This window comes from Octopus bimaculoides, chromosome 8 (genome assembly GCF_046866305.1).
Source record: "Octopus bimaculoides isolate indiv1 chromosome 8, ASM4686630v1, whole genome shotgun sequence".
In the NCBI taxonomy this organism is placed as follows: domain Eukaryota; kingdom Metazoa; phylum Mollusca; class Cephalopoda; order Octopoda; family Octopodidae; genus Octopus; species Octopus bimaculoides.
This window is the reverse complement of record NC_142935.1, coordinates 14123717-14149456: the sequence shown is the minus strand read 5'-3', so window position 1 is coordinate 14149456 and position 25740 is coordinate 14123717. Positions and strand designations below refer to the sequence as shown.

Genomic DNA, 25740 nt, shown 5'->3' with positions numbered 1-25740 from the left:
GTACCAATACCACCAACACCACCACCAAATTACATTGTAGTATTCCTTGTAATAATGGAAAGCAATAGTAAACAAGATAGGTAAGCATGCACACATACTTTCACTCACACACATACACACAATTACACTCACACACATACACACAATTACACTCACACACATACACACAATTACACTCAAGGAAAACAGCAGCAGCAGCAGCAGCAATAACAACAATAAACAAAACAGGAACAACTTAATCGACATTAAACTCAAAAACATTGAACATTTGTGTTTGTATACATGTGGTGAGGCCTCCACGTTTGGATGTATGAGCCCTGTGATATTACGGCTACTGTTGCATCAACAACAACAACATTTTATTCTATTATTGCAACAAGGGTGGCAGATGAGAGGACTTAACTAATAATAATAATAACAAAAACAAACCACAGACATACTCAAGGCACACAGATCTGCACTTGGTAGAACAGTGAAAGCACACAATAAAAATAAAATTACTGAGACAACAACAGTAACAACAATAATAATAATTGTTGCCAAGCTTGTATTTCTCATTGGATACTGGATGTATTAACTGGGCAATATTATTTTTATTAAGGTTTTTAAAAAAAGTACAAGAGAGAAGAGTGAGAAAGAAAGAAAGAAGAAAAATAAAAGCAAAAATACGCCTGGAAGAGGTAAAAACAGAATGTCTTACATTGACAAAGTGGACAACTGGGATGTTACAAGCGTTAGGAAAGAGACGGACAGTGTTATTACTTCGGAAAGATCAAAAAAACGAGGTAAGCACAGTAAATCGAAAAAATCCGTCACAAACTCAACATACACACACAATTTTGAACCACCGCTGCCACCTTCATCGTCAGACTTCCATTTTCAGAACCCTCAACTGCCTGAGGTGGAATCAACTTCTAACCATTCTTATAGACCGAATAATGAAAAACAGCTAAACAGTAAAGATAAGAAGAATTCTGGGAACTCTGCTATACAGAAACCCAATCTGAGTACTTTTAAATCCCCACCTTCGACACCACCACCTTCCAAATCAGAAAGGGTTAACTCTGCAAATCCGTATATTGTACCTGTGGAAACCTCCGTTCGTTCACAACCAGTAGCAATACAAACAAGGTGTGAAACTGCTGAAAATCCAGGATGGGCAAAGCAAAAATATAAGAAGTGTGTGGAAAAAGTAACCGAAAACCCTTTCCGGATTAGCAAGGTTTGCCCTTTTTTATAATTGTATTTTGTACAGGACAAAGGTCAGGATTGTGGGTTCCTTGCCATTTTGAAAATATTACATGCTTAGGTGTGGTTGTATGGTTAAGAAACTTGCTTTTTAAACATGGTTTCAAGTTCAGCCCCACAGTGCAACACCTAGGGCAAGTGTCTTCTACTATGGCTCTGGGTTAACCAATGGCTTGTGAGTGGATTTCATATATATGTAAGTGGGTGTGTGTTCCTGTCTGTTTGAAAATGCCCCCCTCCCCTCCCCGTTTGACAACCAGCATGTTTCCATCCCCATAATTTAGTGGTTCGACAAAAGAGGGTGATAGAATAAGTACTGGATTTTTTAAAAAGCCAAAAAAAAATTTTTTAATGCAGAAGTACTGGAGGTGATTTGTTTGACTAAAACCCTTCAAGATGGTGCCCCAGCATGGCCACAGTCTAATGATTGAAAAGTGAAATAAATAAATGATAAAAGAAAAGGTTGTCATCAGATAAAACTATTAAGTCCACTCTTTTGTTAAGATCTGATTTTTAAAAAAATCATTACTTTATCCTCTTTGATAGGCATGGCTGTGTGGGAAGAAGCTTGCTACCCAGCCACATGGTTCAAGGTTCAGTTCCACTGTGTGCTACTATGGGCAAGTGTCTTCGACTATAGCCTCAGGCTGACCAAAGTGAGTAGATTTGATAGACAGAAATGCAGAAACTGAAAGAAGCCTGTCGTATATATATGTGTGAAACCAGTAAAAGGGTAAAAGCTGGTTGTTGGATAATGAAAGCTAGGGAATTATGACTGGGTGCAATCAAGCATTGCTTAATGTCTTTGCAATTTGTGTGAATAGATATAAATTATTTGCCAGGAAGTAGTAGTAGTTGTTGTTGTTGTCGTGGCTGCTGCTCTTCTTCATTTAGTGTCTCTCTTCCATACTGGTATGGGTAAGATGGTTTGACTGAAACTAAGCCGGTAGAGAATGATGACAATGTCCAACTGAGATAACAGAGTTGCTAGACATAGCTATTGTTTCCTTTGTTTTTCTATGCTAGCATTGGTGAGATGGGAAATTACTGGAGGCAGGATTTTACAGTTGGGTACTCTTCCTGTTGGTAACCCTTACCTTTTTCAAGTAAAAGAATTTTTTATTCTAGAGGTCTTTGAAAACAAGTACCACTTGTAAAACTCCTCTCTCCAGTCTGGATCATCTTCACTTAGAGCATGGAATATATTCATGGAATGTAACTTTTCCAAAGACTTAAAAAATACATTGAACATTTATTTTAAAATTCCTATTTCACACGGATTGTTTTGAACTCTAGCAATATCTTTCTAGTATCCAGACTTGCTTTGTAGGACTCATTGATGTCCACAGAATTCTTGAACATTTCTTGTAGATATTCTGAAGAGTTCCATTTGCTTCAAACTTATCTCTAATTCTAGTGAAAATAAGTTCTCTAGGTGGATCTATTTGAAACTCTCTCCTAAACTACCTTTGCACTTTGACTGCTTTTCCACTCTTCCAGTAACACTGTAGGATAAATTTCCATTGTTCAAAGCTTACCCTGGCTTCTTTCACTGTGTCTATTGGGTTAAACCTAAAAGGAAATAATAATTGAGTTACCAGCTGTTCAAGTGTGTATATATGTGTGTGTGTGTGTGTGCATGCATGCGTGCATGTGCATGTGATAAACTTCTACACATCTTCTGCCTATCAAATTTACTCACAAGGCAATTTGTCGGTCTGTAACTATAGCATAGGGTATTTTCTGCAGGTGCTTCATAGCAGGACTGAATCTGAAATCAGGTGGTTGTGAAGTCTACTTCTTAACCACACACACAAAGATGCATTAATAACATAATTTAATTATATATGTAATTAAAAATCTAGGATGTAAATACCTTGGTGTACATGTGTGTATGTGTTATTTGTTAGCACACTTATATGCATATCTTAATTTTTTTTTCTTTCTCTCTTTCTGTTACAGGGTTGCTGCAGTGAATGGATGAAACATTGGTGGTGGGTAGTTTTACTGTTGTTACTGAGTGTTATTGGAATCATCATTGGAACCATTCTGGCTCTAGTTCCTCTAAAGTCCAACCATGAAGATTAATGCATCCATTGCAAATAAATGGATAAAGAAGTTGATAGTGTAAGTGAATCTAAATCAAATATCATCATCATCATCATCATCGTTTAACGTCCGCTTTCCATGCTAGCATGGGTTGGACGATTTGACTGAGGACTGGTGAAACCGGATGGCAACACCAGGTTCCAATCTAATTTGGCAGAGTTTCTACAGCTGGATGCCTTTCCTAACGCCAACCACTCAGAGAGTGTAGTGGGTGCTTTTACGTGTCACCCGCACGAAAACGGCCACGCTCGAAATGGTGTCTTTTATGTGCCACCCGCACAAGCCAGTCCAGGGGCACTGGCAACGATCTCACTCGAAAATCCTACGGGAGCCAGTCAGGCGGTACTGGCAACGGCCACGCTCAAAATGGTGCATCTCATGTGCCACCCGCACAAGAGCCAGTCCAGGGGCACTGGCAACGATCTTACTTGGCTTGCCGGGTCTTCTCACGCACAGCACATTTCCAAAGGTCTCGGTCAGTAGTCATCGCCTCGGTGAGGCCCAATGTACGAAGGTCTTGCCTCACCACCTCAGCCCAGGTCTTCCTGGGCCTACCTCTTCCACGGGTTCCCTCAACTGTTAGGGTGTGGCACTTTTTCACGCAGCTATCCTCATCCATTCTCACCACATGTCCATACCAGCGCAATCGTCTCTCTTGCACACCACAACTGATGCTTCTAATGTTCAGCTTTTCTCTCAAGATACTTACACTCTGACGGGTATTCACATTGACATTACACATCCAACGGAGCATACTGGCTTCATTCCTTGCGAGCTTACGTATGTCCTCAGCAGTTACAGCCCATGTTTCACTGCCATGTAGCATAGCTGTTCGTACGCATGCGTCATACATACATACATACATTCTTTTACCCAAAGTCAGGAACTTATCAGCACACTATATATATACACACTATACACACACATATGAGGGGGTGCTGATAAGTTCCTGACTTTGGGTAAAAGAAAATACAGGAGGATCAGTTAATTAATATTTTATTCAACATATTCCCCTCTCAGATTCACACAATATTGCAGCAATCCTTCAGATTTTCTAAGCTCCATAAAAAACTTGGAAGGTTGGGCATCCAACCAGGCCTTTCGCAATACCCTTAAAGCCAGGAGCTTTCCAGTACCATCTTGTATAAGTGGCAAAAGTCTCCACGTAAACTATAAAGCCAACATACTACTTCAATAATATATGAAAACAAATAAATCTGTACTTACCCCATGGAATTGCCATTTTGAATATTTCTATTAGTGGTTTTACGCTTTCAATATTTTCCACTTCTATGAGCAAAAAATATTCTTTTGAAAATTTGTCACTGAAAATATCTCAAAATATCACATAATCATTTTATATTTGTTCAGGTACTTGTATATTCACACACCCATTCGCTCTTTTGCAGCTTGAGTAACCATATATCTTCTCTAAAGCAAGACACCTTTCCTATCCCTCTATTATACTTTAACCTCTCATCACTTATTATAATGTCACTTCTTCCAGACTACACTCCACTCATCTGAAGCATCTTATCTTGCAAGTTAAATGATGACCTCATGTGTTTTGGTAAAATTCTCTCAGTATGCTCTGTAAAATGGTTGGTGATATGAAGAGCATCCAGCTGTAAGAACCATATCAAAGCAGACATAGGAGTTTGACAGTCCCCTGACTTGTCAGCTCCTGTTAAACGATCCAATCCATGCTAGCATTGAAACCAAACATTAAATAATGATGATGATGACGTGTGTTTGTGTCTGTGTGCACCTCTTCATCTTTTTGCATCTATTTTCCGTGCTGGCACAATACAGATAGATTGTCAACATCCAAAGCAGTTCTTATTAGAGTTACTCCCTGCAAAACAGGTCAGAAACTACACCTTGCTTATACACTTCATCTTGGCTACAAGCCTTTCCTATCACCAATTGCTTTACAATGTGCAAGAAGTGCAGTTCTTGGTGACACCTTACATAAGCGATGAAAATTTTATCACTGGCATCTTGTCTTACCAAAATAAAAGATGAGGTTCATGAAAGTGGCTGGTATTTTTTCCAGCACCTCATTCTTACAATCACCCACAGTAATGCTTAAGTGTTTGGGGTTGCTTTAAACATTTTTATAGAAAATCACCAGTGTACTTGTTGTGCATAACTGAGAGTGAGTGTATGCTCTTTTGACCAATTTTTATTGTTATTGTTTGTCTAGGAACGTAATTTTTTGTTTTGAAAACTATGAAGGCAAATATTATTTATTGGTAAATTACAAAAAAACACTGAGCATTAGGTTGTGAATCACTGCGTTATCTGTTCAAGTTTCCCAGTTGATTTTTCAATGTGCTTTTGTGACATTGAGCTGGACTGTAATGAGCTCCAATGCCTACTTTGACATGGTTTCTACAGCTGGATACCTTTCCCAACACCAACCACTTTACAAAATGTACCAAGTGCTTCTTCCATGATACTAGCACTATAAGGTGACAAGGTAACTAACAAGACAAAGAAAAGATGCTTGACTAAGTGAGGTTGTAGCAAAGAGGGCGATGGCTTTATACCTTGCTATAGAGGAAATATATGGCTTCTCTGCAGTATATAAGGGCAGGCGGGTCTAGCTATAAAGAAGACAATAACGGTGATGATGAGGCGTCAGAACATAATCTCAAAGCACAAGAAAGTGATTATTAGAGAAAATACAAATAATCAGGAAGGGTCTTAGATGAATTCATTCAAGTATGAAAGGAGAGTAACAGATGGATAGAGATGTGTTGTTGAAGTGAATGGAATAAGGGAGAAGGTGTCGTCAACGGTATGTATTAATATGAGGGGGAGGTGAAAGAATAGGAATGGATTCAAGAAGGAGGAGATGATAAATGGCAGTACAAGAAAGATTAACACCAGTCCATGGGGAAATAACTCTTTCACCCATTAATACCAGTTCATGGGAAATAACTCTTTCTCAATATTTTGCACTGAATTTCATTACACCCTTTTGCTACTACCAAATCAATCTAGAATCTATGTACCTCCAGCATAAACGAAGCTACACGCTTCTGGCCAGCATGTCTAAAGTGTTGTCAACCACGAAAGCAACAATCTGATATCAGCTATATGCCATAACCAGTGGTATATTGCTTGATATATATAAGAAAATGAGATGACAAAGGAATAAATGATTAACTTATTAACTTCATTAGCTTACAGTTGTTTCTGCTATTAGATGCTGTGGATTCATAGTTGAATGCCTGAGTAACACTTCATTGAAGCTATAAGGTGCTTCTCTGATGAAGCCACAAGGTGTTACTCAGGCACTCACAGAAACAGCTGTAAGATAATGAAGTTCATAAGATAATCGTTTATTTGTTTGTCATTCCATTTTCTTATCACTGCACTGCACTCAACACTTCTCAACAGGTTATTAATTTTGCAATGCCCAAGTAAAATATACACAAGTACTACCTGTGGAAATTCCACAGAATGGAAAAAATTAAGAAGACCTATTTAAGAAAGAAAGGATAATTTACATTTTTATAGCATTCATAGTTTAGCTTTCTTTAAATACTTTTGACGTTTTATCTCCATTCATTTCCTCACGTCTCTGTCAGTGTTGTCTTTTTCCTCTTTTTATTATATCTTCTTGCTGTTCCTCACTGATCTGTGTTCTATATTTGCGTATCCTTTCTTGAGCAACTTGTAACTGTGTTTCATGCAAATCCAGAGTTTAGGCTAAACTAACCTTTATAAACACATATCAATTTTTAAAGCAAGCAGATGATGGTTGCTATAAAAAAAAAATTAGTTCAATAAAAAATCAATATACCACCACCACCACCTGCCTCTCTTTCTCTCTCTCAATAGAACTGCCTCCCCTGCCCATCTCTTTCTATCTATTTTTCTCTTCAGCTAACTTTAACTACCTAAATAAGTATTCCTTCCCCATTTGCATGTTATTAACACTTCTCTCTTCCTCTTTTTCTCTCATTCTTCGCTTCTACCCTCAGCTGATCATGTGATGCTTAAATGTATTAATATTAATCACCTTTCTCTTCTTCTTCCTCTCTTCTTTCTTCACTCCCCTTCTCCCTACCTCTCTAATTAACTAATGTATAACTGGTGAATGAACAAGCAGATTATTATATATACAAATGTTTTTCTTTCTTTTTCAGTAACAAAGAAAAGATGAAAGAAAAGAGAGAAAGCAATTTTAATTGTCTTCTTCTGCATCAACCAAAACTAAAGACAAATTTTTGCAACAATGTATTTCCCCACCAAAACAGGACACCTTTAAAATACACATTTTCTTTTTTTTCACCATTTACTTTATATATAACAACTTGTAAAGTTTCTTCTATGCCAATTTTAAAATCCTTCTGTCCAACCAGAAGACATATCATAAACAGAATTCATCAACAATCCACATAAGACTACTGCAAAAAACCATAATTTGATCTAATAATGTAATTAATCGATCATTTACTAACAAACATTAATTAAGTATGCAATGCACTATCATTATTCTGTCTAATTTGTTCACTAAGCACCAACTAGATTATCATTCAGTTGTGCTTCATGTAATAAACTCTAAAGCATGACTGTGTGACTAGAGTGTTTGTTCTGTAAGTAGATGGATCCAGATGTGATCTTACTGTGCAAATGTCTCTTACTCTAGCATTGATATTCTGGTGTATGAAACTTGGTAGAAGGAAACTGTGTAGAAACCTGATGTATGTGTGTGTGTGTACACACACACACACACACACACACACACACACACACAGAACATATACATCTTTTCACTTCAAGCCTTGTTCCATTTTCTTCTTTATCTTTATTCTTTTAAAGTCCACTCACTCTCCTACTTCACATCTCAATACCATACAGAAATTTCTCTCCCTATCATTTGTTTACTCTCAAGATATCTTTTATTTTATCACTTTACCTCTCTAATTCCCATTTCCTGTTTGCATTTCTATATATTTCAGCATCTGCTTTCATCACTTGCTGGCCTCTTCACCCCCCACACTTTGTCAATCTTCCACCTATCTATTTATCTCTCTCTCAGGACAGTCTTCGTCCTATCACCATATCAGAAAGGGAGGAAACCAACCAAAACAAAACAAAACAAAAAAAACCTCCACACACTTGGCATTTTATATTCTAAGCTTTACATGTTTTTATATTTGTGAATCTGCATCTGTATTTATGTTTACACCAGTTGTTATTTATATTGTGTTCCTTTAAAGTTTATAAATTAGTCATTTGGTAACCAGACTAGAAAATGTAATAGGGACAATATTATGGACTAAAACACTTGAAGTCAGTACTCCAGCATGGCTGTAGTCCAAATATTGAAACTTGTGACTAACTTCTTAAAACTTTTGTATTTGCCTTTTATATATTGAATAAATTATTTAACAATTAATTAAATTTTATGTTAATATTGTTATTTATCTTAAGCAAATATGTGGGGATATTACAGTTCCATATTTAAGAGATGTGGAATTATTTACAATTGACAGATATTTGTCCTCATCTTGTTTGCTGTTAACACAACATTTCAGCTGATATACCCTCCAGCCTTCATCAGGTGTCTTGGGGAAATTTCAAACCTGAGTTCTCATTCCTGAGGTATTTTTCGATATTATTATTATTATTCAAGTCACTGCCTGGAATCGAACTCGGAATCTTGGGGTTAGTAACCCGCACTCTTAACCACTACACCATATGCCCATGGGCATATGACGTAGTGGTTAAGCGCGCGGGCTACTAACCCCAAGATTCTGAGTTCGATTCCAGGCAGTGACCTGAACACTAATAATAATAATAACATCGAAAAATACCTTAGGAATGAGAACTCAGGTTCGAAATTTCCCCAAGACACCTGATGAAGGCTGGAGGGTGTATCAGCTGAAATGTTGTGTTAACAGCAAACAAGATGAGGACAAATATCCGTCAATTGTAAATAATGTACATAATACATGGGGATGTATTCTTACTTCTTTTTACTGCCCACAAGGGGCTACACACAGAGGGGACAAACAAGGACAGACAAACGGACCCCATTGCGTAACTAGTACTTATTTAATTGACCCCGAAAGGATGAAAGGCAAAGTCGACCTCGGCAGAATTTGAACTCAGTTGCACTCATAACTGCAAAATTGTGGTTTCATTTCCTGGACCAGGGAGTGTGTTGTGTTCTTGAGCAAAACACTTCATTTCACATTGCTCCACTGTAAACGAATTACCCTGCAACGGATTGGCATCCTGTTTAAAGGGAATGTCATGATTTTGGTCAATTATACACTTTAGACCTACCCACTTAGCCAGTGGGGTGGCATCATTTGAAAGCTACAACATGAAGAAGCACATTATGACCAGTGGTGGATAACAATGATATTCTTATGTATTTAGTCTTCCTGTGAGCAATATTAAATATAAATAAACTAAAATAAATTGTTGTCAAAATAAAAAGCCAATGGGGGAAAAAAAAGGAAGAGTAAAGAAGGAAAAATAATTTATAAAGAGTTATTTTTTAATTAAATATTTTATTTAATTTTTTTACCAAAATACTTCATATTTTTCTTGGATGTTTTTAATATTCCTAGAGAGAGATTCTTTTATTTGCGAAGCTTTTAGAACGGTGAGAAGATCAAACATTGAGTCCAAAAGATGACACACAAAAGAGGCACTTATCTTAGAATCATTCACTGATATTAAATCCATTGATGTCTCTTCTAAATCTTCTTTGTTGGCTGAAGTTTTCGAATTTTCTAGATTGTTTGTTTTCGTTTGGAAATGAATGCCACCAGATTCCAGTTTCAATATTTGATCAAAGTAAAGAGATGCATAGGAGTTTAAAAATGATGTAGTTTCAACGAGATATAGCAATACGGTTTCACTGTTAAACCAAGGCAGAAACTTCAGGATCAAAACTAAATTTGAAAATGTCTGGGAAATCACCAAAATGGCAAACAACACATTTGTAGTTTGGTTGAGAACATTTTCTGAAAGAATTAGTTTCTGGAATATAAAATAAAAAGAAAATAATATAAAAAAAGAGAAAAAAGAAAGAAAAGTTCTGGAAGCCAACCAATTGGTTAGCTGGCCAACTAACCAGTCAATGGTTTCTAAAAAAAATGTTTATGTTGCCTAGTGCAGTAACGAATCTGCCAGCTTGCTGTCCTATACTACTATTACTACTACTAATAATAATAATAATAATTATGGCTTCAAATTTTGGCAACAAGGTCAGCAAAGTTGGGGGAGGGGGATAAATTAATTACATCAACCTCAGTACTTGACTGGTTCTCATTTTATCAACTCTGAAAGGACGAAAGGCAAAAATCGACCTCAGCTGAATTTGAACTCACAATGTAAAGACGGACAAAATGCCACTAAGCATTTTGCCCAGCGTCCTAATGATTCTACCAGCTTGCTGCCTTACTACTACTACTACTACTACTACTACTACAAGTAATAATAATAATAATCTTTTCTACTAAAGGCACAAGCCTGAAATTTTGGGGTGACGGTTAGTTGATTATATCAACCCCAGTACATAACTGGTACCTATTTCATTAACCTCGGCAGAATTTGAACTCAGAACATAAGGATGGATGAGCCGTCACTAAGCATTTTGCCTGGCATGCTAATGATTCTGCCAGCCCACCACCTTAATGATGATGATGATAATAATAATGAGGAGTCAGGAAGATATTCTGCAAGAAATGGAAACAAAATTGAAAGAAGAAAAAACTCATAATAATAATAATGTGTTGCTTACTCTAATCACAGCTAGAATATTGTTGAGTACATGTCTGCTACTATTGGCATCTAGTGGACCCTGAAGAACTGCAGAATCAATAAGAATCTGACACAATCCAGAATATTCTTGTAAACCTAAAATGGTGGAAACAAGAAAAATATACTACAAAAAGAATTCATGTTTAATATTCAACTGATTTATACAATTGAATGTATAAAGAAAAAGATTGACCTTCTAATTGATTTGGTTAAACTCTTGTTGATAGTGTAATTTGCGTGAAACAAATTAGTTAACGGACCTCACGTACTTGGTAGAGCAGTAGGAGTTTCTGGTACCATAAAGTGAAGTCATATCCTAGGTTGGAGAGGACTTTTTAGTCCTGTTGAAGACATAGCTACCTCTCTAATGCTAGTGCCATGATACAATGCACTCAATACACTGTGTAAGGTGATTGGTGATAAGAAGAGCATCCAGTTGTAGAAATCAAGCCAAGGATCAGATTGGGGCCTGGTCCAGCCTCCTGGCTTGCCAGTTCCCAGTCAAACCATCCAACCCATGCCAGCATGGAAAACGGACGTTAAATGATGATGATGATGATGAAATATACAGAAAAGCAGGCATGACTGTGGTTAAGAAGCTTGTTTCCCAATCATGTGGTCTTAGGTTCAGTCCCATTGCATGGCACTTTGGGTGAGTGTCTTCTACTATAGCCCCAGGCTGACCAAAGCCTTGTTAGTGGATCTGGTAGTCAGAATCTAAAAAAGCCTGTTGTATATACATTGTGTGTGTGTGTGTGTGTGTGTGGTTTCCTTGTCTGGTCATCATGCGATGACTGCAAATGAGCATCACTGTTATAAAAGAGATGAAGAAAACTTACCTGTAATATCGAAGAAAGGTACAACTGGGAGAAAATTTGCTTGGCAAGGCACAACAAGTTGTTTCTGGTGTAAAAGATGCCTCAAAAACTGACAAACCAGAATACATTCTGAACTCAGCAAATTAGGAATTAGCTGAAAAAGAAAATTGACAGTAGAAACTACCAGGTGATGCTCCAGCATGGTCGCCCAGCCCAATACTAAGTAATTAGTGAATGAATAAAAAAATAGAAGTATAGATTTCCCCTGGTTAAGGGGCATGAGCATTTTCACACATACATATACAAAGGATGGACTTTTAGTTTCTGCTTATCAAATTCACTCAGCCTGAGGCTGTAGCTAAAAAAGTGCCACACACACACACATATATATATATATATATTCTGTAAAAGCACATTTGCCCCATGGGGAAATATTACCTTGTTTGGAAACAAGTGAAGCTTGGCAACAGAAAGGGCATTCAACTACAGAAAATCTTGGTTGATGCCAGTGCCGGCTGACTGGTCCTGTGCCGGTGGCGTGTACAAAGCACCATTCAAGTGTGGTTGTTGCCAGTGCCGCCTGACTGGCTCCCGTGTGTTGGTGGCACGTAAAAAGCACCATTGAAGCATGGTCAATGCCAGTGCTGCCTGACTGGCCCCTGAGCTGGTGGCACGTAAAAAGCACCCACTACACTCACAGAGTGGTTGGCATTAGGAAGGGTATCCAGCTGTAGAAACTTTGCCAGATCAGATTGGAGCATGGTGCAGCCTTCTGGTTTGCCAGTCCTCAGTCAAACCGTCCAACCCATGCCAGCATGGAAAGTGGACATTAAATGATGATGATGATGATGAAGCAGGGGAAAAGTGGACATTAAAAAAATTGAAGACAATGACATAATAGTTATCAAACTCACCTGAGCCAAAGCTAGACAAATATGGTCTCTGCTTAGACGTAAATTGCCAGGGAAATGTTGAATCATCTCTTGAGAGAATTCCTCATCAATACTGACAAATCTCAGAAGGTTCAATGTTTGAGAAAGATCTACAAAGAAAACTTTATTGTGTTATTCTTTTATTTGTTTCACTCATTTGACTGCGGCCATGTTGGAGCACTGCCTTGAAAGATTTTAGTCAAACAAATCGACCCCAGGACTTATTTTTTCAGCCTAGTACTTATTCTAGTGGTCTCTTCTATCAAACCATTATTATTTAAATGACAAAATATAAAAAATTAACAACAATGTCATATAATATGAATTTTGTTGCTAGTTTGGATTTTAACCAAAGGAGGAGGAGGAGGAGGAGGAGGAGAATAAATTAAGTACACACCACAGTCATGTTGTAAATTCTGTGTCTTGAGGAATTGACAGCAAATTGACTGGTTCACCTGTAGAATGGAATGGTTATTTTGTTATACATATTCGTGGTAATTTTCATCTTTAAATTCTAAAGTGGTATTTTAAATCAATCAACATGTCCTTTAATATGAAATAGAACATTCTGTTCTTTGCAAAAAATCACTCATTGACAATAAAAAAGCTGTCAGCTGTACACCTCAGAATCTTATGAAATTCTATTCTCAACCTCCAACTACATAATGACATTCAGGATTAAACTGATCTTGCAGACAAAAACATTAAATATTTCAAACCAATTATATTTTCCAAATTTAATAAAACATAATGTGTGCGTGTATATGTATGTGTGTATATTGTTTTAATCTCAATTCAGCCTTGAGTAAACAAACCTATGATTAAAGGCATTCCTACCATTTTTTTAATCTCTGATTACCTGATTAGCTTATACTTACATCATTCTCATTTTTACACAACAGCTTCCTAAGTCTGAATTTAACTGTCCAGTCCAAAGATTTTATTTCTTCTTTCAACCACAAGACAATATTTCCTGTAAAAATGATCAGGAAAGAAACAAGAGAAAACAAATCAACATCTCTATATTTCATGAAATAAAATACAATCATAGACTATGAAAACACATTTTCGATTATCTTTTCTTGTCTGATTTTATGATGTGTAATCTTTATACTTTGGTAAAATCAAACATTTAGTAATTGGTAAAAAAAAATTGACATAATTCTCTACATATGGTTAAAAAGCTTGCTTCCCAACCATGTCGTCTTGAGTTCAGTCCAACTGTGTGACACCTTGGGCACGTGTCTTCTACTACAGCTAGGCCCAGGTTGATCAACAACTGCAGTGAATTTCAACCATAATATGCACCCACTACACTCTCGGAATGGTTGGCATTAGGAAGGGCATCCAGCTGTAGAAGCTTTGCCAGATCAGATTGGAGCATGGTGCAGCCATCTGGTTCGCCAGTCCTCAGTCAAGTCGTCCAACTCATGCTAGTATGGAAAGCGGACGTTAAACGATGATGATATATATATATATATATATATATATCATCATCATCATCATCATTGTTTAACGTCCACTTTCCATACTAGCATGGGTTGGACGATTTGACTGAGGACTGGTGAAACTGGATGGCAACACCAGGCTCCAATCTAATTTGGCAGAGTTTCTACAGCTGGATGCCCTTCCTAACGCCAACCAATCAGAGTGTAGTGGGTGCTTTTACATATCATCATCATCATCATCGTTTAGCTAACCTTGTGCAACATGAACAAAGTAAGCTCTTCTGTGACACATATTATGAGCAGGCCTCTGATCTGAGGATAATCCATAACTCATGTATCTTAGGATTTCCTCCACCCATCCTTCCCATTGTCAGAAGTACTAAAGAGTGCTACTCCTTGTACCCAAATGAAATGACTGAAAAAAAAAATGGTAAAGAAAGATAAATGAATATGTAAATTCTGACTCACCTTCAACAAGAGTGTAATTGTTAATCAAGATCTCAACCACCTGATCTATTAAACTAATCAGCAGTGCTTTCATGTTGACCAATTGTTTTGCTTGGTTGACATCTTCCCAGAATTCAGTGCAGTCATTCAATGTGTAACAGAACTGGAGAAGGACAACATGGAGCTGTATGTCCTCAAGACACGATTTAATCTGGGATTCTTCACAGCTGAACACAACTGATGCCAAATGTAACAGCAAGACAGGGTTGTGGTAGCGGCAGTCGGTTGAAGTAAGTAAATGAAGATGTGGTAGGATGTGAATTCTCAGAATTTCAGTCGTCTGCAGGAGAATTTGTTTTATTCCATATTTTTGGCAAACACCTATGGAAAATGGCTGGAGATGAGGTGGGAAAAAGAAAGTAAACCAAAATATAAAAATCTTCATCATCATCATCATCATCATCAACATCAACATCATTTAACATCCATTTTCCAAGCTGGCATGGGTTAGCTGGCTTGACAGGAATTGTCAGAGCCAGGGGCTGCACCAGACTCCATTGTCTATTCTGGTATGATTTCTAAGGCTTAATGCCCTCCCTAAAACCACTGGGTGCTTTTTACATAGCACCAGCACCAATGCTTTTTCTGTGGCAAAGAACAATATAATATATAATTCTGCTAATATAAGATTTCTGGGGGTTATTATACCCATCAGGTATGGTGGCTGTGTGGTTAAGAAACTTGTGGTCCTGGGATCAATCCTATTGGGTGACAGACAACATTGGTGTCTTTTGAGGAACAGAAACTGTGTGGAAACCTGTTTTGTGTGTGTGTGTGTGTGTGCACATGTGTATGTGAGTATAAATACATACATATATAAATACCACCACCACCGCTGCCATTACCATTATCATTTAATGTCCGCTTTTCCACGAGTCAAACAGAATTTCTAGAGACAAGAGGAAATGAACGGCACTGCTAGTATGATGGTGACACTCGTTTACAATTACCACATGATGTCAGGACATGGAGGTACAAACACACACACCACCACCAACTTCCTCATCATTTAACATCCGTTTTCCATGTAGGCATGAGTGGGATGGTTTAACAGGAGCTTACAAGCTGGAGGGTTGCACCAGGCTCCATTTGTCTTTTATGCATGGTTGCTACAGCACGATGCCCTTCCTAACGCCAACCACTTTACAGTGGCATATGTAATGCACCCAATACACTCTTGGAGTGGCTGGCATTAGAAAGGGCATCCAGCCATAAAGACCAAACCAAAATCAGACTGGAACCTGGTGCAGCTCTCCAGCTTAGCAGTTTTAGTCAAACCATTTAACCTATGCCAGTATGGAAAGCAGATGTTAAATAATGATGATATATATATATATATATATATATATATATATATATATAATTAACAAATATGTATTAAAATAACCATACTGTTAAGAGCTGCTGCAGAAGTTTAATGTAAGTATTTTGCTGTTTTTCATCCATTGGTTCCGAGGAGATAATTTCAAATAGCTGAGAACCAAGAAGACTCTGTGATAGTAGTTCTTCATCTTCAATGGTTGTATAACGTTTCTTAGACTTGCAAGAATTTGGTAACAGCTGCAACATCTGAAAATAAAGGAGTAAAATAAAAATGAAAGATGGATTTTCTTTAAATGTTCACTTTCCTGGCCCACCACATTTGTGCTGGGAAGTAAAAAGAGCCAATCTGTTCAAGAAAAAAAAAAAGACTGCTGTATGTCTATTAACTCTTGGTACAAACTCAGCTAGATCACCCATGGTTCTATGATACAAACTTCATGTTTCTAAAAATTCTAAATGAGAACCTGTCATCAAAATTTCATATCAATTTATGTTCAAAAACCAGCTCAATAATGACAAAATTATTTTACTAAATTCTTAATTACTTTAAAAAAATTAATTGAAATAAAGGCAGAGTATTTCAGCAGAAATGTACCAAAATGGTTTATATATTTGTGTGTCTAAAGCAGTTCAGGGAACACTTGAGCTTTGTATAAGGAATGGTGCTGTAAGAATTAAGTTTTACAGTCTTACTTTAATGATGACATCCATTTGTTTGGGATTTCTGAGAGCAGTGGCAACGGAGATCTTTATTATTGATTCGATATCCAACAAAGCATATTGGGAAATTTTGTAAGGAATCTGAAAGGATAAACACAAAAGAGTCAACAGTAGCAGAGAAAAATAGTCGTCTCCTTTGTCAAAAAAAAAAAAAAAATCCCCAAAAAACCTGCACTTAAAAACTGAACACCATCCATGCTTGGATCGTGCTTTTTTCGTGCCACTGGCACGGGGAGCCAGTCAGGTGGCACTGGCATCAGCCACAACTACAATTTCCATTTTGATTTCAATTTGATTGAGATTCTGGTTGTGATTTTTTAATTTGATTTTACTTGACTCAACAGGTCTCCTCAAGCACGGTGTGTCGCCTGACGTTTCAAAGGCACTTTTTAAATGGGCTGGTTATGCAACACTGGTATAGGCTATGGCTGTGATATCACTTTACTTGCCAGGTCTTCACAGCATATCACAGCATATCTCCAAAGGTTATGGTCTCTTGTCATTGCCTCTGTGAGGCCCAACATTCCACAAATTTTTGAAGAAAGAGAAAGAATAGAGACAAGCAGCAACTGATGAATCATCATCATCATCATCATCATCGTTTAACGATCAAAGAGGATCAAGGGTTAATTAACAACATCAACAACAAATATGGGAACACTAGCTATCTAAGAGATAAGTCCAAGGATTCTTACAAATATCTTCTGCTTTTAAGAATTATGCAACCAAGCCAGAGTAGAAGAGGATGAAAGTGAATATAGAAAAATTAGATTGAATAAAAAAGCCCGAAAAGAATGCAGGAAAAACACAGCAAAATTAAGAAATATAGAAGTTGTAACCTTCATGTCTTTAATTTCAGTGAGTTTATTCAATTCCATTGTGAATGGCTGCCTGAAATTAGACATTCTTCGCCACCAGGGTCTATTTTCTTCTTGATCTACAGCAAGGTAAGTTTGGCAAATGATGTCATCTTGCAGAAATGACGGAAGGGAAGCAAAAGCATCCAGCAACACCTTGAAAGAAGAAATGGAAAATAACAGAAATACGTTGGTTACCAACACAGAGCCACAAATTTTGAGGAGAGGGGAGGATATAACTGATTGTATTGACATCGGTACAATCATCATTTAATGTCCCTTTTCTATGCTGGCATGGGCTGGACGATTTAACAGAAGTAAGAAGACTGCACTAAGATTTACTGTCTGCTTTGGCATGGTTTCTATGGGTGGATGCCCTTCCAGTTTTTCGTAAAAGCATGTCCAGCCATAGGGAAATATCACCTTGCTTGGAAACAGAAGCCAGTTGGTGACTGGAAGAGCCTCCAGCTGTAAAAAAATCTGCCTTGACAAATTTCGTCTGACCCTTGCAAACATGGAAAAGCAAACGTTAAAATGATGATGATTTCTATTGCTGGATGCTCTTTCTATCACCAACCACTTCATAGGTTGTGACAGGTGCAGTTTATCAAGACACCAGCACTAGAAAGGTTGCCAATAATAATGGTTTCAAATTTTGCCACAAGGGCAGAAATTTTGGGGGAAGGAATGAGTCGATTACATCGACCCTAGTGCCCAACTGGTATTTATTTTATCAGTCCTGAAAGGATGAAAGGCAAAGTCGACCTCGGAGGAATTTGAACTCAGAACATAAAGATGGATGAGATGCCGCTAAGCATTTTGCCTGGTGTGCTAACGATTCTGACAGCTCTCTCTCTGCCTTAATAATAATAATAAATGCCCTGATACAGTACCAGACAGTGGCTCCCATGGCTTCTGATCTTAACTGATTGGAAGTGATATCATGTACATAATTTTATCTTGATATAAACGATGGGCCACAGCAAATATTCTGCTCAATACCACAGATTTGCTTGTCAGTTGTTTGACCTTAACACCCTTATTGGCTGACAATGTGTACATCTCTGATCATGAGCAGAAGTAGTGGGGGAGCATCATAGCCACGTGTTGAGAGGAATTCTTTGAGGTTTGAATAATTCACCTCTGGAAGCATGGGTGTTTTGTTCATCATCCTTAAAACAAACCTTATTCAAGGACCTTTTGAGCAGGATGCACTACTCTACCTGAAGAAAATTCTAACTGGGCTTCAACTGCAAGGTCATGCACTGTTTAATCCGATATGAGATCACCATGTTACGCACATATGGTTGTGATGCATGTGCCTGGTGTACCCTTATCAGACGGGTAGTTGTGATGGGTATATTGGGTTTTGTATATTTGTACCCCTTGATGGCATGCACTGCTCTCTCACTCAATAATAATAATACATCTTGATTTTAGCACAAGGTCAACAATTTTAAGAGGAGGGGATTACTTGATATCCTTGACCCCAGGAGGATAAAAGGCTAAGCTGACCTTGGTAGGATCTGAACTCAGAATGTAAAGAGCTGGAACAAAGCATTTTGTCTGACACTCCAATGATTCCATCAAGTAATAATACATACCTGCAGATACTTCTCTGTGACTGTTCTTTCTTCGTTTAGGGAAGCCAACCAACATATGCCTTCCCACAAGGACAACAGTTGCTTTTTCTGAGACAGCAAATTTTTGTGTGTATTTACATATTCAAAAAATCTAGGAAATATAAAAATTAAACAATACAACACTTAGATATTAGGGGTACCAAAAAGTCATGTCGTATTTTCAAGCAACAATTGAAGAGGATCTGCATCAAATTATCAGGGACTTATCCTGGAGGCTTAATAAGATAAACAGATGTTTCATTTTCTAAGATAAACACTAGCCAAATATACATCAGATGTTCCATTGCTGAACTATTTGAACTGTGATAAACCCATCAGTTATTTAATTACAATTCCTTAATTTTTATTTTAAAAAAATATTAAAACATAAATAATTTACCTCTCATCTTTCCAATCGTCAATTTTTCTGTTTGCAAACATCTCAAGAAAAACATCTGTAAAAATGTTAGGAAGAGATGGAAAAAAATTTTGAAGTGAAAGAATTTAAGCCTCTAATGCTTAAATCATCAAATTGAGGAAAAAAATTATTTATTGATCTTATTCAGTTTATTTAAGAATAAGGAGCATTTCTAGAGCAATAAAAGGAAATTTTTTTACACATACAAATATGCCTGTCCAACCCATGCCAGCATGGAAAGCAGACGTTAAACAACAACGATGATGATATATTTAAATCCATCCATACATATATATCATTCACATTTACAGCAAACAAAAGATGAAAACAGGTGAAGGAAGTAAAATGTGTTTATGACTCTAATAGGATTTGAACCCATTTGCCATAGACTAGAGGTCCATCAACTCAACTATTTCTTTTTAAGAGGTTAAATATAAGAAATTAAGCATAAAGGCGCCTTACCTGAGGGGTTTCTCTCAACAGATGGAGGATCTAAGTTTAGAAATTGCTTGTTATCAGAGGATGACAATGAGTCCATGTTCTGGCCAAAATACTGAGAAATAAACTCAACGTGTCTCAAATGTTCTGGAGATTCTTCTTCCAAAGTGTTTCTACCAGTAAGTTTTGTCAGAAGAGAATGGAAAATGTCACTACATTTATCAACAGAAAATATGTCAAAATCTTGTAAGGGTTTAGGATTTTCAAGTTCTGCTCTCCATTTTAAATACAAATAGATGTTTTCTATGAGCAGTCTGGGATCTGGAGGTGTAGAAATGCAGCTATTAAATTCAAAAAGAGATGGGATTTTCTGAAAGAACTCATTTACAGAGCTATCCATTTCCATAAGTGATTCTAAATCATTTTCCTTTTGTAAATACTGGGATACATTTTGTGCAACATCAGGATATGCCATCTCCCTTACTTCTTGCACAGCCATGTCATTCGTAAGGTCAATAAGTTTGACATGAATATCATAGTGTGTGCTGCAGAAGGAGACCCAGAGACATGCGAGATGAAAGAAAAGACCATCAGTCTGAGAAACATCAGCAATGCCAGGATTTGGTTTAGATTCTGTAGAATGACAAGTGGATAATAACAGTAACTCTTTGATGCATTGAAGAATTTCATTTAATAGGTTGGGGTTGGCATTCATCGTATCAATAAAAGACTTCAGCTTGAGGCTTTGCAGAAAACATGATGTACCAAACTTTCTTTTGATTAAGGGTTGTGAAACATCAAGGATAACTTCTGGGAGACATGTCCTGGCAACCATCATTGCAACAGAGGAAAGTAAAGGGATGTCTTTTAATGATTGAGGCTCCTCCAGACAATGCTGTAACATTTTTCTAATCAGACTGTAAATATCAGCTTCATCCAGCAGAATAAGGTTCTGAAATCAGAATATCAATAAATCAATTCTATTATTGCAAGTGCTACGCTGCCACCACCACCACCATCATCATCACCACCACCACCACCTCCATCATCATCACCACCACCATCATCATCACCACCACCACCACCTCCATCATCATCACCACCACCATCATCATCAAAGCAGTGAGCTGGCAGAACCATTAGTGCACTGACAAAATGCTTAGCAGTATTTCTTCTAGTTTTACATTCTGAGTTCAAATTCTGCCAAGGTTTCCTTTTCATCATTTGGGGGGTGGGGGTGGGGTCAATAAAATAAGTAGCAGTTGCACACTGAGGTCAATGTAATCAACTAGCTCCCACCCTCCCCAAAATTTCAGGCCTTGTGCCAAAATTAGAAAACATTATTATTATCCTCTTCTTTTAATTTTGTTTCCATTTCTTGCCGAGTGTCTTCCCGACACCTAGGGCAAAGAAACTCATTGTATACATTGGTAGGCCATTATAATAAACACAACAGATTGTTCATTTACAAAATCAGGTGATAGAAAAAAAGGGGGAAGAAAGACATTATTATTATTGTTATTATTAAGAAAATGGCAAACTAGCAGACTCATCTGTGCAACAGACAAAATGCTTAGCAGCATTTCTTCTGGTTTTACATTCTGCCAAGGTCGATTTTGCCTTTCATCTTTTCAAGGTCAACAAAATAAGTACCAGTTTCACACTGGGGTTGATATAATTGACTAGCTCCCTCCCACCAAATTTCAGGCTTTGAGCCAAAATTAGAAAGCATTATTATCCTTACCATCATATAATATCCTTCCCAGTTGCAACTTGTCACTAATTCAAAATACACAACTGGAGCAATGTGTGGCAATACTGCCTGAGCAATGACCAGCAAATCTGTGTCATTAGAGACATTCTCCTCCCGTATCTGGTTCCAAAGAGACTCTTCTTTCAGTTGTTTGTGAGCAATTAGTTTCAGGAAGATAACTAAATGTAAAGTGAATCGCCAGTGTTCTTTTGTAAAACCAGAATTGTTGTCTGCCATCAAACCATTGCATACTTCATTGATTGTGTCAACAAGTACAGGACTGAACTGTTGACAGCATTTCTTGGAAAGCGAAGATAGATCTTCATTTGATTCTTTAATCTAGAACAGAGAAAAGATAAGAAAAAAATAAGAAACACTTGAAAATAATTCAGAAGTTAAGTTTTTTACTGTAGAAAATTATTATTATTATTTTAATAATGAGAGCTAGCATGGCTGTATTGTTTAAGAAGTTTGCTTTGCAGTCACATCATTCTGGGTTCAATTCTACCATCCAGTGCCTTAAAAGAAGGGCTTCTACCAAAGCTTCAAGTTGAAGAATGCCTTGTAAGTAAAATTAGGGAGACAGAGACTATAGAAAAATCTATTCTGTGTGTGTGTGTGTGTTTAACAGTGAAAGATGTAAATGTGAGCAAAAATTTGCTGCTAATCTGATATTTAATCCATCAGATTAGTAGATTTTCTCTTGGAATTTTTACCATCAAAATCACTAGATTGATCCAATGACATTAATGTTCACAAAATGCATTCTTCAAAAATTCCATGCTTCCCAAAATCTGCCAACATTATTTCTGATGTGTCTATGGATCCTTGCCTCTTTATGACTCTGTAAATGTTTTATTCTGCATACCATGCATGTACCTCTACATTTCATTGTCATATTTCTTTGCTTGACTTATACTGACTGCATTCTCTCCACTCTTTTAATCTTTTCTGATGAGTTGTGATACACCCAACTACTCATGCAACAATCTCATAATTATCATTACTTTTATTAAAGTGGTAAGCTTCTGCCAAGGTGGAGTTAGCCTTGCATTCCTTTTGGAGGGGGTCGATAAAATAAGTACCATTTAAGTACTGGAGTTAATGTAAAAGACTAGCCTTCCCCTGCAAAATTGTATGACTTGTACCTATAGTAGAAAGGATCAGTAAGGTGGCAAGTTGGCAAACATTGTTAGAGTGATGGAAAAACATATATCTGCAAAAAATATACATTAACATTAGAGTGATGGAAAAAGTGTTATGTGGTATTTCTTCCAGTTCATAACAGTCTGGGTTCAAATTCTGCCAAGATTGACTTTAATTTCATCCTTTTGCAGCACTATAAAATAAGAATCAGTTGAGCACTAGGAGGTCAATGTAATCAACTAGCCCTGCCCCCAATCAAAACTGCTGGCCTTGTTCCAAGATTAGAGAAGGATTATTATTATTATTATTGAGTAAGAGAGCAATACATGCCATCAAAGTGATACTGGGGTAAAATATATGAAACCCAGTATACCCATCATGACTACTCGTCTGATAAGGGTAAACCAGGCATCTGCATCACAACCATATGTGCGCGACATGGTGATCTCATATCAAGATAAACAGCACATGACCTTGCAGGTGGGGCCCAGTTAGAATTTTCTTCAGATTGAGTAGCCTATCCTGTTCAAAAGGTCCCTGAATAGGGTTTGTTTAAGGATAATGAACGAAACGTCCATGTTCCCAAACATCAAAGAATTCCTCTCGACTCATGGCTATGATGCTCCCCCACTACTTCTGTTCCTGATCAGAGATTCACATATCGTCAGCCACTAAGGGACATTCTCAAGTGGTTAAGGTCAAACAACTGACAAGCAAATCTGTGGTATTGAGCAGAATATTTGCTGCAGCCTACAGAATATTTGTTGTAGTCTTCTTCTTATTATTATTACACTTTTACTTGTTTCAATCATTTGACTGCAGCCATGTTGGAGCACCGCCTTTAGTCGAGCAAATCGACCTCAGGACTTATTCTTTGGAAGCCTAGTACTTATTCTATCGGTCTTTCTGAAAATGTATTTATTTTAAATAATAATAATAAAAAAAAAACATTATAACAAATAACAGTAATTGTGTCTGATTTAAGCAAAATTTTAAGAGGAAGAGGCTAGTTGATATCATGGACCCTAGTACTTCACTGGTATTTTATTCCATCGACAATGAAAGAATGACAGGCAAAGTTGATTTAGGTGGGATTTGAACTCAGAACGAAAAGAGCCGGAACATATACCACCAAAATATTTCCTCCGACGCTCTACCGCTCCAGTCAGTTCCTCATAAAACATTCATTGGGCAGAATTTTGTAAACAATTCACACGTGTAATTCGAGCGGTTAATTTTGTGTAAATAAAGTAATTGTTTGTTTTGTAGACAGATTTATTTAAACTTTAGAAACAAATTCATACATATATGCTTTATTCTCCATCTTCTTCAATATCATATTTTCTATCGGAATATATGCTTTCAACTTTTGATAAAGATTTTAAAAAGAAGTCAATTTTATGTAAAAACTAAAAAGACAACCGAAGTGGATAAACGATAACAGCAAGGCAAAAGAAGAGCAAATAACATCAAAATAATGATTTGGGAGAATAAACAAAATCTATACTCAACAAATTTCTTAAACAATTGAAAAGTGCTTTGCAAAACAGCAAATTCTGGCGAATATTTCATATTTAACTTCGCAGAAGGATGAAAATTCTTATCAGAACATTTTTAAAGGAGAAGATATTTTAAGGTGACACCGGTAAGGGAGACAACTGTGTTTTAATTTAACTATTGTCACATGGTAATACGACATTGCGATTAGTAGCCTTGTCCCTCTGAATATCTCAAATGCCGCAGGTTGGAAACCAAATGACCAAATGCGCTCGCAATTTTTCCACAATAAATTGCTAAGAACACAAAGTAGTGCACACAAACAGATGACCTGTACATTGACACACACAAAATGAAAGACTGTTAGGACAGGTGAGAGACAGTTTGTTGCTGCAACAAAATCACTGTCATTGCAAAAAAAAAAAATAACCCTAAATTTCTGACCCTCACACTGCCTCTCTTGACTTGCTTGAAAATAGCAGTCAAATCATCATATCATACTATATTGTAAAGCATGTCTATGTGTGTGTGTTTGTGATGAACTGGAAGAAATGGGTTCAGCATCACATAGGTGGATAAATATTCTTTTAATAGAGATCAATGGCCCGACACCAAAGGTTTCGTGAGAAAATATTTGCAGTTATTCATTCGTTCAAATAATGGTTGTCAACTGCCATTTAAATGGTGAGAATGCGACACAATATTTTGTAAAATTATGGCAGAGATGTTAGCAATCACAAACTAGGACTGAAGGAAGTAAATATTTATAAAGGGAAATAACCATTCGCTGACTATAGCATTGGTTATTTCCCTTTACTACAGAAATGGATTATGTCATTATGCTGAGGTAAACGTTAGAATTTACTAGTGTAGGATCACTCCTTATGGAATATACAACAACGCCGAAAGAAGGCGATTTAACAGAATAATGAATTACTTTTTGGAAAACAATGACCATGTCGGTGAAATTACACTTGATATTGTTCCTGTTTTGTTAATTCTGAGGAATAGTGAACACATTATGAACCTAGACAACCCACACCGTCTTATACTCGCAGTCTGCATTGGACTTGGATATATTATGGATGAGTGAATGGCTGGAGGTAA

The 25740-nt window shown here is 37.0% G+C and overlaps 2 protein-coding genes across 3 annotated transcripts; one reads left to right on the top strand and one right to left on the bottom strand.

The window, feature by feature from the left end:
* The first annotated feature begins 237 nt into the window (after nt 1-237).
* Nucleotides 238-8778, top strand: LOC128248544 (uncharacterized). The gene is made up of 3 exons (XM_052969938.2): nt 238-1222; nt 3211-3375; nt 7518-8778. The coding sequence occupies exons 1-2, from the start codon at nt 692-694 to the stop codon at nt 3334-3336; spliced, it is 657 nt and encodes a 218-aa protein (XP_052825898.2). The 5' UTR covers nt 238-691; the 3' UTR covers nt 3337-3375; nt 7518-8778.
* Nucleotides 8779-9879: 1101 nt separating this feature from the next.
* On the bottom strand, nt 9880-25404 carry LOC106875016 (uncharacterized). 2 transcript variants are annotated; one of them, XM_052969937.2, is made up of 15 exons: nt 24441-25404; nt 21982-22329; nt 20262-21189; nt 19782-19836; nt 19364-19493; nt 17742-17915; nt 16876-16983; nt 16252-16428; nt 14821-15193; nt 13783-13877; nt 13302-13359; nt 12887-13014; nt 11994-12126; nt 11135-11250; nt 9880-10371 (listed from the first exon to the last, which is right to left on the bottom strand). In XM_052969937.2, the coding sequence occupies exons 2-15, from the start codon at nt 22225-22227 to the stop codon at nt 9910-9912; spliced, it is 3183 nt and encodes a 1060-aa protein (XP_052825897.2). In that variant the 5' UTR covers nt 22228-22329; nt 24441-25404; the 3' UTR covers nt 9880-9909. The 2 variants fall into 2 exon arrangements, with proteins under 2 accessions (XP_052825897.2, XP_014778455.2); XM_014922969.3 differs by having other exon boundaries at nt 24649-25404.
* Between the last annotated feature and the right edge of the window lie 336 nt (nt 25405-25740).